This window comes from Alligator sinensis, unplaced genomic scaffold (genome assembly GCF_000455745.1).
Source record: "Alligator sinensis unplaced genomic scaffold, ASM45574v1 scaffold1142_1, whole genome shotgun sequence".
Classification (NCBI taxonomy): Eukaryota; Metazoa; Chordata; order Crocodylia; family Alligatoridae; genus Alligator; species Alligator sinensis.
Window position 1 is genome coordinate 518,990 of NW_005842617.1, and position 13,953 is coordinate 532,942.

A 13,953-nucleotide genomic window follows, 5' to 3' on the forward strand; every position below is an offset into this window, starting at 1 on the left:
CATATGACCCCAGCCAGATGCTTATCCAGCCTTCTCTTAAAGATCCCCAAGGTAGAGGAGAGCACCACCTCCCTTGGAAGCCCATTCCAAATTTTGGCCACCCTTACCATGAAGAAGTTTTTCCTGATGTCTAACCTAAATCTGTTCTCTGTCAGTTTGTGACCATTGTTCCTTGTTACCCCAAGAGGCACCCCAGTGAATAAAGCATCTCCGATTCCTTGCTGCATCCCCCTAATGAATTTGTAGGCCACAAGATCACCTCTCAGCCTTCTCTTGCAGAGGCTGAGGAGGTCCAGGTCCCTTAGTCTCTCCTCATAGCGCTTGGCCTGTAACCCCTTAACCATACAAGTGGCCCTCCTCTGGACCCTCTTGAAATTATCCACATCCTTCTTAAAGTGCCGCATCCAAAAATGGACATAGTACTCCAACTACGGTCTGACCAATGCCGCACAGAGGGGAAGAATTACTTCCTTGGTTCTATTTGTCATGTATCTGCTGATGCATGATAAAGTGTGGTTAGCTTTGCTGATGATTTTGTCACACTGACGACTCATGCTCATCTTGGAGTCCACTATGACTCCAAGATCCCTTTTCGCTGCTGTGCTGCTGGGGGGGTCATTCCCCAGCCAGTAGGTGTGCTGGATATTTTTACACCCTAGGTGCAGCACTCTGCGTTTGGTCTTGTTGAATTGCATCTTTTTGTGTTCTGCCCACTTTTCCAACCTGTCCAGGTCTGCCTGCAATTGTTTCCTACCTTCCAGAGTGTACACTTCACCCCACAATTTAGTATCATCCACAAACTTGGACAGAGTACACTTCACGCCCTGAGGAAGACATTGAAGAGTACAGGTCCGAGGGCCAAGCCCTGCGGGATCCCATTACCCACATCGTTCCAGGTTGATACCGACCCATCTCCTACCACTCTCTGGGTGCAACACCCAAGCCAATTTGCCACCCGCCTGACCATGTAAATATCTGTGTCACAGCCTCTTAATTTATTTATGAGAATGGGATGAGATACCATATAAAAGGCCTTCCTAAAATCCAAGAAAACAACATCCGTCTCTACTCCCTCGTCTAAGCGTTTTGTGACCTGGTCATAAAACGAAACCAGATAAGTCAGGCATAATCTACCTGCTACAAATCCATGCTGGTTGCCCTGCTGCATTGTTTTTCCCGCTGGACTCACACAAATACGAACCTTAATAATCTTTTCAAAGACTTTTCCAAGAATGGAGGTGAGACTGACTGGCCTATAATTACTTGGATCCTTCTTCCTCCCCTTCTTGAAAATAGGAACCACATGGGCCCTTTTCCAGTCCTCCAGCACCTGACCAGAGCACCATGAGCACTCAAACAGCCGTGCCAGTGGTTCTGCTATGACATCGGCCAATTCCTTCAGTACTCTCAGATGCAGCTCATCTGGATCTGCTGATTTAAACACATCTACTTGATCCAAGCAACTGTATCAAGTCAGCGTCGAAAGTTGGTAGGCTGGTGTCCCGCTGATGTCCAGCTAAGAATCAGTTAGGAGACTTATCTTGACCCTTGTTCAAGAACACTGAGGCAAAGAACTCATTGAAGAGCTCAGCCTTGTTTCTGCTGTCTGTCACTAATTGCTCCTGCTTGTTTTAAACACATCTACTTGATCCAAGCAACTGTATCAAGTCAGCGTCGAAAGTTGGTAGGCTGGTGTCCCGCTGATGTCCAGCTAAGAATCAGTTAGGAGACTTATCTTGACCCTTGTTCAAGAACACTGAGGCAAAGAACTCATTGAAGAGCTCAGCCTTGTTTCTGCTGTCTGTCACTAATTGCTCCTGCTTGTTCAGTAGGGGTCCTGTGCAGCCCTGTGCCTTCCTTTTACTCCCTACATACCTCAAAAAATACTTTTTGCTGTCTTTAATTTGTGTTGCCAGCCTCAGCTCCGTAGTTGCTTTGGCCTTTCTAACTGCCTCCGTGCAAGTGTGGGCCAAGTAGGTATACTCCTCCTTGGTAGCTTCCCCCTGCTTCCACCATGTATATGCCTCTTTTTTTTTGCCCTTAGACTCCCCTAGATTTCTCTGTTTAGCCAAGGAAATATTTTGGCCCCTTTCCCTTGCAATGGGATCATCTCTCTCTGTGCCCAAAGGATCACTTCCTTTAGGAATGACCACCCTTCCTGGATTCCCATCTTGCCAATACTCCTATCACTCCTATCCTGGACTCCCATCTCGCCAATACTACTACACAGTAGGACTGTGCAAAGCTTCGGTCCCTAATTCAATTTGACAGAGATTTGGCCCGATTCGGTGGCCGAATCTCTGAATCCGAATCGAATCAGAGGACCCTTTAATCTCTCTGAATCAAAACAAAACCCTCTGAATCAATTTGGAGAGATTCAGAAAGATTCAGAGGTTTGGACATAGATACAGCTTTACATGTTTTTTCTACATACCTCTAGGTACCAGGTGGCTCATGAACGCTGTGATGCTGGAGAGCACGGAGCATCCCACAGGAGCGTGGGGGGCTCCCCAGTGCGCTCGGCAGCAGACCCAGAAGTGGAACGGAAGCACTTCTGGTACACTTTCAGGTCCACCAGGAAGTGCGCAGGGCCACCCCCCCGCACCCCCTGTCTTGGTGACTGGTGCCTCCTGGGTCTGGGGGAGGCACCCAGGGTCCCCCTGTGGCTGATTGCTGAGCTGGGGGGGATGGGGGGCATGCTCCTCGGTGGACCCGGAAGTGGATCAGAAGTAATTCCAGTCCATTTCCAGATCTGCCGTCAAGCACATGGGGGGGCTCCCCCCACCCTGCTCCTGTGGGATGCTCCATCCACCAGACCATCACAGCATTCACAAGCTATGCTGGTACCTTGAGGTATGTAGAAAAAACATTTAAAGCTGTGTCTATGGCTGAATCACCGATTCTCTGAATCAGCATCGAATCTTCAGATTTGGATTCAGCCAAATCGAATAAGGGACAGTAATCCAAATTAACTAATTGAATCACTGTCCCCAATTCGGGCCAAATCCGAATCAAATAGGGTCTGCTTTGCACACCCCTAATGTGCAGCTAGAGTCTCAATAAAAATTACTTTTAGCAGATAATGGCCATTACAAATATATAGGTGAGGCTGGCACGCTAGGTCTCCTCTTCTGTATTCTCTGATGTTTCCATGGTGTCTCAGAAGAAAAGAGGTAAACAGAGGAACATTTTACTACTCTAAGTAAAAGTCCTAGTAAGCATCCACTTTGCTGATGAGGTATGAATTCTTAAAAGATTCTTCACAGTCTGCTTTTAGCAAGTAGAGAGAATCACCATCTTCTCAGCAAAAAAGACAATTGCCCTCAAAAGGAAATTGTCCACCACTGACTGCACTTTTCTTAGGTGCAATCCTGGCATTGCAAGAAAAGTTCATCAAAACTAATAGTGGTCACTTGAGAACAAAAAACATTTCTGGCTGTATCTAAAGCCATCTACAGAGTAGACCTCACTATAGAAATATGCCTTCATTGCCAGGCATTTCTCTCTAGTCTCCTGGGATAATTTATCAATTTATGGTAATTTGTGTAATAAAAACATATTTCACTGCAAGCACTTAGTAATTAGTGATACAGAACTGTATGGCCACTAAAGATTAATTTATTCGTGTGTGTGTGTGTGTGTGTGTGTGTGAGAGAGAGAGAGAGAGAGAGAGAGAGAGAGAGAGAGAGAGAGACTGACTGACTCCTGGAGCAATGATGCGAGGAGAAGCCTGACTGGAGGTACTGCTAGCAGAGTAAAGGGTAGCAGCTCCAAGATGTCTGAGCAATGTTGTTACAGCCAGGTGGTTTATGTTTAAGTTGTAGCCAGGAGGCTCGAGTTTCTGTATGGTTTTGTTGTTTAACACTGGTGGTTTGGGTGAGGCTATAAGGGGATGGAGGAGGCCTCATAGGGGACTCACGGTAGAGTGAGGACCCCAGCCCCAGTGAGGGCACGGAGTTCGGTGGTACAGACCCCAGCTCCAGGGAAGAGCCTGGTGAGAGGCCAACCTTGCAGAGGGAAGAGCCCGGTGAGAAGGGCCGCAGTACAGAGAAGGCCCTAGTGAGAAGGGTGGCGTACAGAGAAGGCCAGCAAGGCCTAGATACGCAGGACACCCGGAGCAGGAAAACTGTAGCCAAGTGGAGGAGAGGTAGCCTCCCTATAAAAACACATATCATCAAAGTCGTGGCGGGCGAGAATAGGAGGGTGCAAGTCCGAAGCTTGGCACAGTAGAGGAGGCGGCAAGGGCTAGCACGGCGACCCTGCCATCCCCCCTTTTACAGGTATCGTTAACTTTCCAGCCAAGCCTAACAAAAAGAAACTGCCCACTTTCCCTAGCCTTAAAAATGCAAATTGTGGAAGTTAACAAGTAAGTTTCTTGGCTCTGCCTTGAATCTCTCCTCAGATTATATGATAACCCTTCAAAAAAAGAAGACAATATGACACACAGTAAAAGGCCATGTGAGGAGATAGGAAATATGCAAGGGGAAGGCTGAAACTAGCTTAGCATTTTAAGAAAAGGAAATTTACTGTAATATCAATTTCCCATTTTTACAGCTTTTTATTCATTTAATTTAAATTCAATCTAAATTGAGTCTTAATATTTACAGTAACTGAAAGCAACAAAAGTCCAGCAGTCCCTAAAGCCCGTCCACAAATATCAATTTATCACCTTTCACAAATATTAACATTTAAACATAAGGCAAATTGCTCATCAATCTGAAAGTTCTATATAATATGTCTTCAGGCAGATTTATTCTCTCTGTTCATTAATCATAAGGCATGAAATATTATATAGAAAAAAAAATTCAATGAACTTACAAGAAACATCAGCATGAAAGATCCCAGGTATATGATGAGGAAAAACAACAAAATCATAAGTAGAGTTAAGATTCCACGAATCCACCAGTTTTTCCATCTACAAAGAAAACATATCAGGACAATTAAAAAAATCTGTACAATTAAATACTTGCTAAAAGATAGATTAATTTAGTGTTCAACCAGAGAAAGTATACTGCTGAAGGAGGAACAAATGGGGGAGGGGGACAAGGAGCAGGGGTTAGGCTACTTAACCTCCCCTACCACTGCTTGCCCCCACCCCCATCACTGCTTTTCCTGTTGTAGCAGTCCTATACATGAACTATAACAAATCTATAAATTTTTCCATGTATAGAATCTAATTACTGGGAGGGTCTTTTAAATTTAAAGTAGTCTTGGATTCAGGTAAATAGACTAATTTGAAAGAGATCTGTGCTCACGTTTATACTGAAACCACAAAGGTCATCAATCCTGATTTATGAGATGTAAGAGAAGGTGCAGTAGGCTACTTGTTCCTATTTTCTATTCCTTTGCAGCAGCTAGCTACAATCTAACCTGCGAAGCAAGGGAAGTCCTGTAGCATGTAAGTATGTCCACAAATACACCACAATTACTTGCATACCCCACCCCCCAAATACAACACACCTTGTTTTGAGAAGGCAAAATGAAGAAAAAAAAGTTTTCCAGAGCCTTCCCTGCACAGCAAGCCCTTAGGTAAGGCTGAACCTTGTGCCTGCATAGAGCAGAGATGGGGTTCCATTGTCAGCATCACTCCCCTTTTCCTGGTTGCCCAGTCAGCACAACTACTGCTAATTCAGAAGTGGCTGAGAAAGGGTTAAACCTGTAGCTGTAGGAGGGAGAAGAGGAGTGACACTGGTAATAGGACATTACCCATGGGACACAGGGTTCAGACTGCTGCCATTCCAATGTGGAAATCAGTTTTGTCACTTAAGTCATGTACCCCCATAATGGATAGCTGATTTTCAGGAAAGAGATGTGTGCACTATGTAAGTAAACACAGTAATATTTTTTTTTTCCTTTGGATCACCATAAAAATAGGGATAATATTTAAGGAGGGGGATTATGTAGTGCTTCATCTAGATGCTCTTAAAAATTAAATAAAATTCCAATTCAGGTAATGGTCCTGTTGCCAGATAAAAAAGAGGCCCTGCCTCCATATATTAGATGATCAGAGGGAATATGATCCTAACAAGTACCCTTGACTCCACCCTTCAACAAAGCGGTATTTTGCACACAGAGCACTGACAGCTGTACCCTCCAAAAATGATTTAAGAACCTAAAGCAGATTTTAAAGCCATGTGTTAACTGGAAGTCCTGAGGTACCAGATTCTGAATAGTATTGAGGACAAGTCTGTTTAGAGACCCAAAGTCCTTCAAGATGTTTACCCTAGTAAGCTGAATCTGAAAATCATCATGCACTGTTGGTCCTCATTCTATGATAGTAGCAGAATGACACTAAAAGTGTTACAAGTTTGTGTTCATGCTTAACTGTCAGGACAGGCATCAAGATGTGAGCAGATAACATACTAAACAAAAAGCTACTAAAAACTAAAGCATCACTAAACTAATTAGAGCAGTGGTAAGCAACATACAGCCTGCAGGCCAGACCCAAACAGTGAAGAGACTGGATCTGGCCCACAGTAGTTCAAAGAGTCAGCAGCACACTCCAGCCCAAGCAGCAAAGGAGGCATCCCCAACATGCTAATGCCTGCCTTTTTCTATCTAGATTCCTTTTGTGGCATCTGCTGATTGCTTGGAAGGTCATGGTTGGGGCTGGGCCACAAGCAGTGGCCCACAGTGGTAAGAGACGTTCAGGAAATTGTTGATGCCTCTATCAAGGCATACCAGAAAATGGGACTGACACAACATTCAGAAGACTTAGGTCCTCCACCAACAAGCTCCTAATGAGCAGTCCCCAGCTTCAGTAATCCAGATCCATGGTTGATGAGTACCTCTGAACTTTCACTAGTTTTTTCCTAGGAACAGCTTTGTGTGTTTTGAAAAAGTATTTTATCTAACCAAGGGCATAGAGTAGGTTGTTTAGGCTGGGGGAGATCGCTTGTTGCTTAGTTGCTTAATTGCTGGCCTCGCTAGAAGGAAAAGCTGTATCAACAAGGTCCCGGGGAAGGTTGGAAGGGGGGTTACTTGGTGGAGTTGGAAAAGGGGGGTTGCTTGCTACACATTTCATCACATCAGCAAGTTTAACCTGTTATGTAGCTATATAAGGCTGATGCCCACTGGGGTGGGGGGTGCTTGCTTTGCGAACGATTGCCAAGCACCACTTTCTGCATAGAAATAAAGATTAAGTTGGATCCTTCACCCCTGTGTGTTTATTGGCACAAGCGCACCGGGCACGAACTCACTGTCCTTTGGGGACAACATGGTGAGACGCTGGAGAACATTATTTCCCATATCTCAGACCCACCTCTTGCAAAAGAAATCAGCAAAGAAATCCAACATCGCTTCAAATGTGCAAGTGCAGCCTCTGGGTGCCTGAAGAAATGGGTGTTTGAAGATCGTGACATCAGATCCAAAACCAAGTTTGTGGTTTATCAAGCTGTCATGATTCCCACCTCACTGTAATGAGCTAAGACATGTACAACGTCTGAATTAGAAGGTATTAAATCTGGTGAGGGGGTGTGTGCAAGGACTCATGAAGCCAGGTGAAAGCCTGTTTATACTAAACTGACTTACTAAAACTTCTGTTCCTAACTGTTGAGAAAATGAGTTGCTGGATGTGGCAAGTTACTTCCAGAATATTTATGTAGTGAATAACATTGTCCTCCTGTCACATTTCAGTTATCAGCCTATGACACTTCTGAATATGCCTTAGTTGGACTACTGCACACAGTTAATTACAACAGCAGAATGAACTGAATGAGATGACTTAAGTACACAAAGTGCTTCATGTTTGAAAGAACTGTGCCTCTACAGCTAGCTTCATGTACATATAAAACATTCCTGCATTTGACCTGATTACTACTCAACTGGTTTTGAGGTTAAAACAGAAGCTAAGCAAGGCTGCATCATCCCTCCAACACTTCTAAATCCGGCATGCTCAGGACCAAGCATGTGCTGGAAATTTGAAAATTCCAGTTTTTTGAAACTGGAGTGGCTGCTGGTCCTGAAGCGGTGGCTGCACAGAGTGGGGTGGTGGATGGTAGGAGCAGCCGCCGCGTGCAAGCTTCCCTGTCCACATCCGGGGGAGGTGGCGGAGAGTGGCGGTCGGTCCTGGAGCAGCGGCTGCACACAGAGTGGAATGGTGGTGGCAATGGTAGCCGCTGCATGCAAGCTTTCTCTTCTGCGTTCAGCGGGTGGGGGGAGCGGTGGCCAGTCTTGGAGCAGTGTTCACATACAGAGTGGTGACACGGGGTGATGGATGGCAGTGGCAGCTGCCAGGTGCAATCTTCCCCCTCTGCGTCCAGGGGAGTGGAGAGGGAAGCTTAGAAAGTGCTGGATTTTTGACAATTCCGGATTTTTGATATCCAGATTTATGAGGTTATACTGTATTCCTTGCCATGATGCTACATCTGACCACTAACAGCTTCCACCCAGAGTGGAGCTAAAGTACTGAATAGATGGTAAGCTGTTTCATCTCAGCCAACTCCAAGACAAAACCAAGACTGCCCTGACCTTGATCACTGAGCTCCAGTACACTGATGATGCTGTAGTGTGTGCTCACTCAGAAGCAGACCTTCAGGAAATTGTTGATGCCTCTATCAAGGCATACCAGAAAATGGGACTGACACTTAACATTCAGAAGACTTAGGTCCTCCACCAACAAGCTCCTAATGAGCAGTCCCCAGCTCCAGTAATCTAGATCCATGGTGAGACGCTGGAGAACATTATTTCCCATATCTCAGACCCACCTCTTGCAAAAGAAATCAGCAAAGAAATCCAACATCGCTTCAAATGTGCAAGTGCAGCCTCTGGGTGCCTGAAGAAATGGGTGTTTGAAGATCGTGACATCAGATCCAAAACCAAGTTTGTGGTTTATCAAGCAGTCATGATTCCCACCTCACTGTATGGAGCTAAGACATGTACAATGTACAGGAGACATCTGAAGTTGTTGAAGTACCATCAACGCTGCATGTGTAAGATCCTCCAAAGCCAGTGGGAAGACAGATGCACCAACATTAGTGTTCTCCTGCAAGCAAACCCCACGAGTGTTGAGGTGATCATCATCCAACATCAACTTCATTGGGCCAGGCATGTCATCCGGATGTCCAACTCCAGACATCCAAAGCAAGTTTTATTCTCCCATCTCAGCAATGTGTATGCTCAAGAGGATAACAGAGAAAGCACTTCAGGGAAGTCCTGAAGGCCAACTTAAAAAAATGCAACACTGATGCCAACTTGTGGGAGACAATTCCCCAGGACTATCCCAAATGGAAGAAAAGTCTGCTGTAGGGATCTCAGTGCTTTGAAACTTCATGACAACAACAGTAGATGGAAAAGCAGGAGCAGCAGAAACAAAGCATCATGGAACAAATCAAGAATCCAGCGCCACCCACCCCACACAAAAACACACATCCGAGCTGCAGTAGAGTCTTTTGATCCCAGGTAGGCCTTATCAGCCATCTTTGGACACACAGATAAGACAATAATGGAAGACAATCATCCTCAACTGTGAGGGATTGCTGAAGATGATGACTCAACTGATATGTCTACACTGTGTTCCTCACCTGTTCCAGTACACTTCCAAGCATATCCAACCTCCTGCTGACAACCCAGAAGCCATGGTGGGTGTAGATCCCTACAGTCACTTTCAAAACTTCTGTTTTCAGCATGCAGGGGCACCCCAGGGCAGTTTCACTATTGTATTCTTGGCTCTGACAAATGCAAGCGAAAGAAGACTGGGACATGCTTGGGAACATCACTGCCTAGACACACTAGAGATGCAGTACAGGCATGCCCTTTGATTCCTGCCAGCTATGGGGAAAATAATAAAATAAAATGGGTATTGCTTGCTAGCTCCCATCTACACTTAATTATTTTGTTACTATCTCCCAATAAAAGGCACAAAGGTTGATGGAAAAGTGAATGTAAAGCTAACCTGTCAAAAAAAATTTGGATTCCTCCTTCTTTAGCAAAATGCAAAATAACTCCAATTAACTAAAGGTGGCCAGAAAGCCAGCATATTACATGAAGCCAAAAAAATTAATCTTCTTAAGATCAGTCACAGTTACTGGTATCTGGCTCCTGTCTCTCTGTGATGCTTCAGCATTTAAGTTAAGTTAAAGTTATTTAATAATTATTTCTTTATAATGGATGAAGCCAGGCAATCTTTGGGTGGTGTACTGAAAATGTTAATTTCATAAAAACTGGTACTCAAGCAAAAATGTAGCTAAAGATCCATAATAATAGATCCAAAATAAAGGTATATGTGTAAAGGTTATCACATAGGAAATTAAATTTGCAATATAATTACATTTAGTCAGCAACTCTCAACATTCTTGTCCCAAATGTGTTAGGAATCTCACTTTACTATACCTGGCAGATACGCCAGAAAGAGCTCTTTTGAGTATTTCTGGAGTGCTGTCTGTTGATGGGGGAACTTCAGGAATATCTGAATCATTTCTGAGATCTAAATCTCCAAATCTGTCATCCACATCCACCTCCTATGACAAAAAAACAAAAAAACACATGTGACTATTATTTAACTCTTACAAAGGCAGTATACATTTTATCTGAAACATTACTTCAATATGAAAACTATTTCTCAGACAATGCAGTAATGGCAGATCAGCATATCTATAGATGTTTAGGGAGAATGCAGTTTAGCTCAACAAACATATATTTTACACAGAGATTTATCTTCTTATGAACTGAATAGCTCTGATGATACCTAAGGGCGTATGTAGACAAAACGATATTTCCTGTTAACACCGACGCAACTGCATTTGTGCTTGCAAGACCTGGGATTTCCTGCTGTGTTGCAGGGCACTTAGGTGCCTGATCCTAGAAGAGCAGAAACTGCCTGGGGAGAGCCCAAGGAGCCAGACAGGAGCCCAGGTGCAGGTTGCCATGGCAGCTAGCTAATGAGGAAATTCGTCTGCACCTGCACCTGGTCAGCTGGCCGGAAGGGGCAAGGCCCTGGGCCCATATAAACCCCAGGATGGGGACTAGTGAGTTCAGTTTTCTGCCGTCAGCTAAGGGGGAAGGAGCCCTCCTAGAGTGAGTGAAGGGAAGAGGCCTGACTAAGTTCTGTTCCTAGTAATGTAAAGGGGCAGAGCATACCTTATGCAGCTTGTGTTATGTTATAGCCCAGGGGCTTATGTTTGGTTGTTGTTTTACAACATGGGTGGTTTGGGTGAGGCTACTTGGGGAAGGAGGAAGCCTCATTGGGGGCCCACTGCAGTGTGGGGACCCCAGCGCCAGAGAAGGTGCAGCATTTTGGGTGCACAGACCCCAATGTCAGAAAGGGCATAGCATTTCAGGGGCACACAGACCCCAGTGCCAGAGGGGCACAGCATTCAGGGGGTGAGCAGACCCCAGGACCAGAGGGGCACAGCGTTCAGGGGGCGAGCAGTTCCTGGTGCCAGAGGGGCACAGCTTTCAGGGGGTGAGCAAAAATGGGGCTGTGGAGGGCCCAGGCGCCAGTGAGGTGCAGATACAGGTCTGCGGGGGGCCCAGAGTGGACAAGGGGGCCAGATCACAGCAAGGCCTAGACAGGACAATGTCAATGCCATCTGTGAGGCTTGGGGCATGGTAAAGGGGCGGTTGGAGCCACACATATAGCCCGTAAGGCTGGGGACCCACGGGGTCCAGGGAAGTCCATCAGGACCATGTCCGACTGGGCATGAAAGCAGCCTCCCTACATTACATTTACATCAAGACGTGGCGGACGAGAAAAGAGGGTGTCCATCAGGCCAAATTGGCACAGTCGAGGGGCCTTAGGAGATCATGGCCATCCTTAGGGACCCTATCCCATGACACGCTGCTCCAAAAGTCCATTTAGCACCTTTAACTGACACTACTTGGAGATGTGTTATTTTTGCTGCACTCCCCAGTTACAGCACCCCAGCTATGGAAACAGCCACAGACTCCAAAGACTTCTAATTAATTCCCTTCACCATGAGGTGGCACTGTTCCAGCCTTTAGCCAGTAGGTGCCTCTGTGTGTTCTTTTTTTTTTTTTTTTAACCTTCACTCACTCCTCACCCCTCCCTCCTCCCTCACAGCATGCAGTGGAGTAGTTACCGGTTTGGGTCAGGTCTGCAAATTATTATTTTTATTTTAACAAAAAGAAATGGGGGAGAGCCAATATTCCCTTAACTTACTACCCCCTCTTAATTCTTCCACCCCCCACCACCTATAGCATATGTCCTCCTGCCCCATGTACCCTCCACCTGCACCCCCCCCATGCCTCTACTGTGTGCTGCCACTGCAGTGGGCATAGCTCTAGATGACAGTTGCAGCAGTAATGGTAAGTTTTTTGCAAGTAGTTTGAAACTTTGGAGTGAGCGGTTACATGACTTCCTTCACTATTGCAAACCTTCTGAACTTCATCACATTCCATTTCAGAACCATGACCAAAAGTTCAGTGGCAGGACACTGCCTACCAGATCCGACACCCAAGATATGCAGCATCCTGGGTGACATTTAGGTAATATGTCCCACCAACTTTGTGGAGATGTGTGGGGGGAGGCAAGGGGGGGAAAAGTCCATTTTTTTGACTGCTCCAAACCCCTCTCCTCTTCCTTTTCTTCTTTCCACTGCCCTGCAGAAAATTTTTGGAGTCAGAACTTGCTGGGGTCAGCAACCAGTAAAAATTAAAAATGAAGAGAGTGAAAGATCTATATTGTGCAGATTTGCAGTCATTTTTTATTTTTGTATATTTTGTATGTATTTTATATTGTAAAGGTGCTGGGGAGGAAGATCTCCCTTTTGTATAATACTGTTATCCTTATTTATTTAAAATCTTTGTTAATTTAATAATGTATTACTTATTATTTAAATTCTTTTTTAATTTAAATTTAAAAAGAAAATTATTATTTTCTTTTTTTTTTAGAAAAGAAGAAAATGCACCACACCACTCTTTTTTGAATAAAGTATTTTATTTTTGCTCTATATATGTCATGTCTGCTTTCAGGTGAGTTGGTGGGGGGAGGGGTGGTTTTCAGAGACTGCGCCCACTTCAGCATGGGGGTCTGGTTGAGGGTTTTTATGGAGTCATGGCATTACTGGAAAGAGTTGCAAAGAGTTGCAGGGTGGACTGTTATCAGAGGGAGGTCAAATGCTTGTTAAGTACTATGGTGCAGCCAGCTTGTCTTGCAAGAAAAAAAAGACTAAACAACCACACCCACCACTAGTGGCAAGCAGGCAATCTGTAAAACTTCTCCATGCATGGACCTCCCAGGGCCTTTAGCAAGTCTTTAAAGACTTTAGTAAGTCTTTAAAACATTATAATGCATTTCATATGCATGGTCACTGGGGAGGGGGGATTGGGGGTTGGGGTTAACACCTGCTGCCGCAGGTCCAAAGACAGCTTTTTTTTCCTGACACCCTGGCAGTTTGTTTTTTTCTTTGCAGGCTGTACTGTTATAGGGGGTGTGATGCAACAGTGATTTTTTTTCCCCCCAAAGCTTTCTTTGCAATGCAATGTGTCACAACCCAAAGTTGTGGTTTTTTTGTTTGTGTGTGCTTCGGCATCGCTAATTCATGTTCCCACCAAATTGCAGCTCTTTTGCACAGTGGAGTGTTCTGCTGCAACAGAGAACCCGCGTGCAGGAGCTTTTCCCGCCAGTTCTGTAGCTTTCTTTGCATAGTGCATTTCTTTTGCATTATAGCAATGCGCGATGCAAGGAGTCACTGCCATTTGTATTAGGATTCGTGCCACATTATTGGCCAGTCTTAACGTAGGCACACGTGGCGGCTAGCTATTGGCTTGCTAGCCTTACAAAAGGCTTGGGTGGTTTCCGCCCAAATCGGAGAGAGAGAAAGCATGTGGAGTTCGGGAAAGGAGCGTGAGGATCTCTAAGCGCTGCTGATCCATACGAACCCAGCTTTTTCCTTAAGAGGGCAACAGAGGTTTAATTTGTCGAACCCACGGAGCTTCAACAACTCCGCGGGACTTATTTACCGTCCCCTCGGAGCCTTAACGACTCCGAGGCAA

The 13,953-nt window shown here is 45.1% G+C and overlaps 1 protein-coding gene and 1 long non-coding RNA gene across 2 annotated transcripts in view; one reads left to right on the forward strand and one right to left on the reverse strand.

The window, feature by feature from the left end:
* The window catches only part of LOC102368550 (phosphatidate cytidylyltransferase 1), a 73,704-nt gene that overhangs the window by 47,751 nt on the left and 12,000 nt on the right, over window positions 1–13,953 (reverse strand). Inside the window, exons 2-3 of the mRNA XM_025215012.1 lie at window positions 10,330–10,457; window positions 4,819–4,915 (exon numbers count right to left, since the gene is read on the reverse strand). Of these exons, the coding sequence (XP_025070797.1) occupies window positions 4,819–4,915; window positions 10,330–10,457 (225 nt within the window). The remainder of the gene's footprint in view (window positions 1–4,818; window positions 4,916–10,329; window positions 10,458–13,953) is intronic.
* LOC102368393 lies at window positions 10,979–12,874 on the forward strand. The gene is made up of 4 exons (XR_324916.1): window positions 10,979–11,013; window positions 11,850–11,943; window positions 12,363–12,444; window positions 12,850–12,874. It is a non-coding gene; the product is annotated as an uncharacterized LOC102368393 (long non-coding RNA).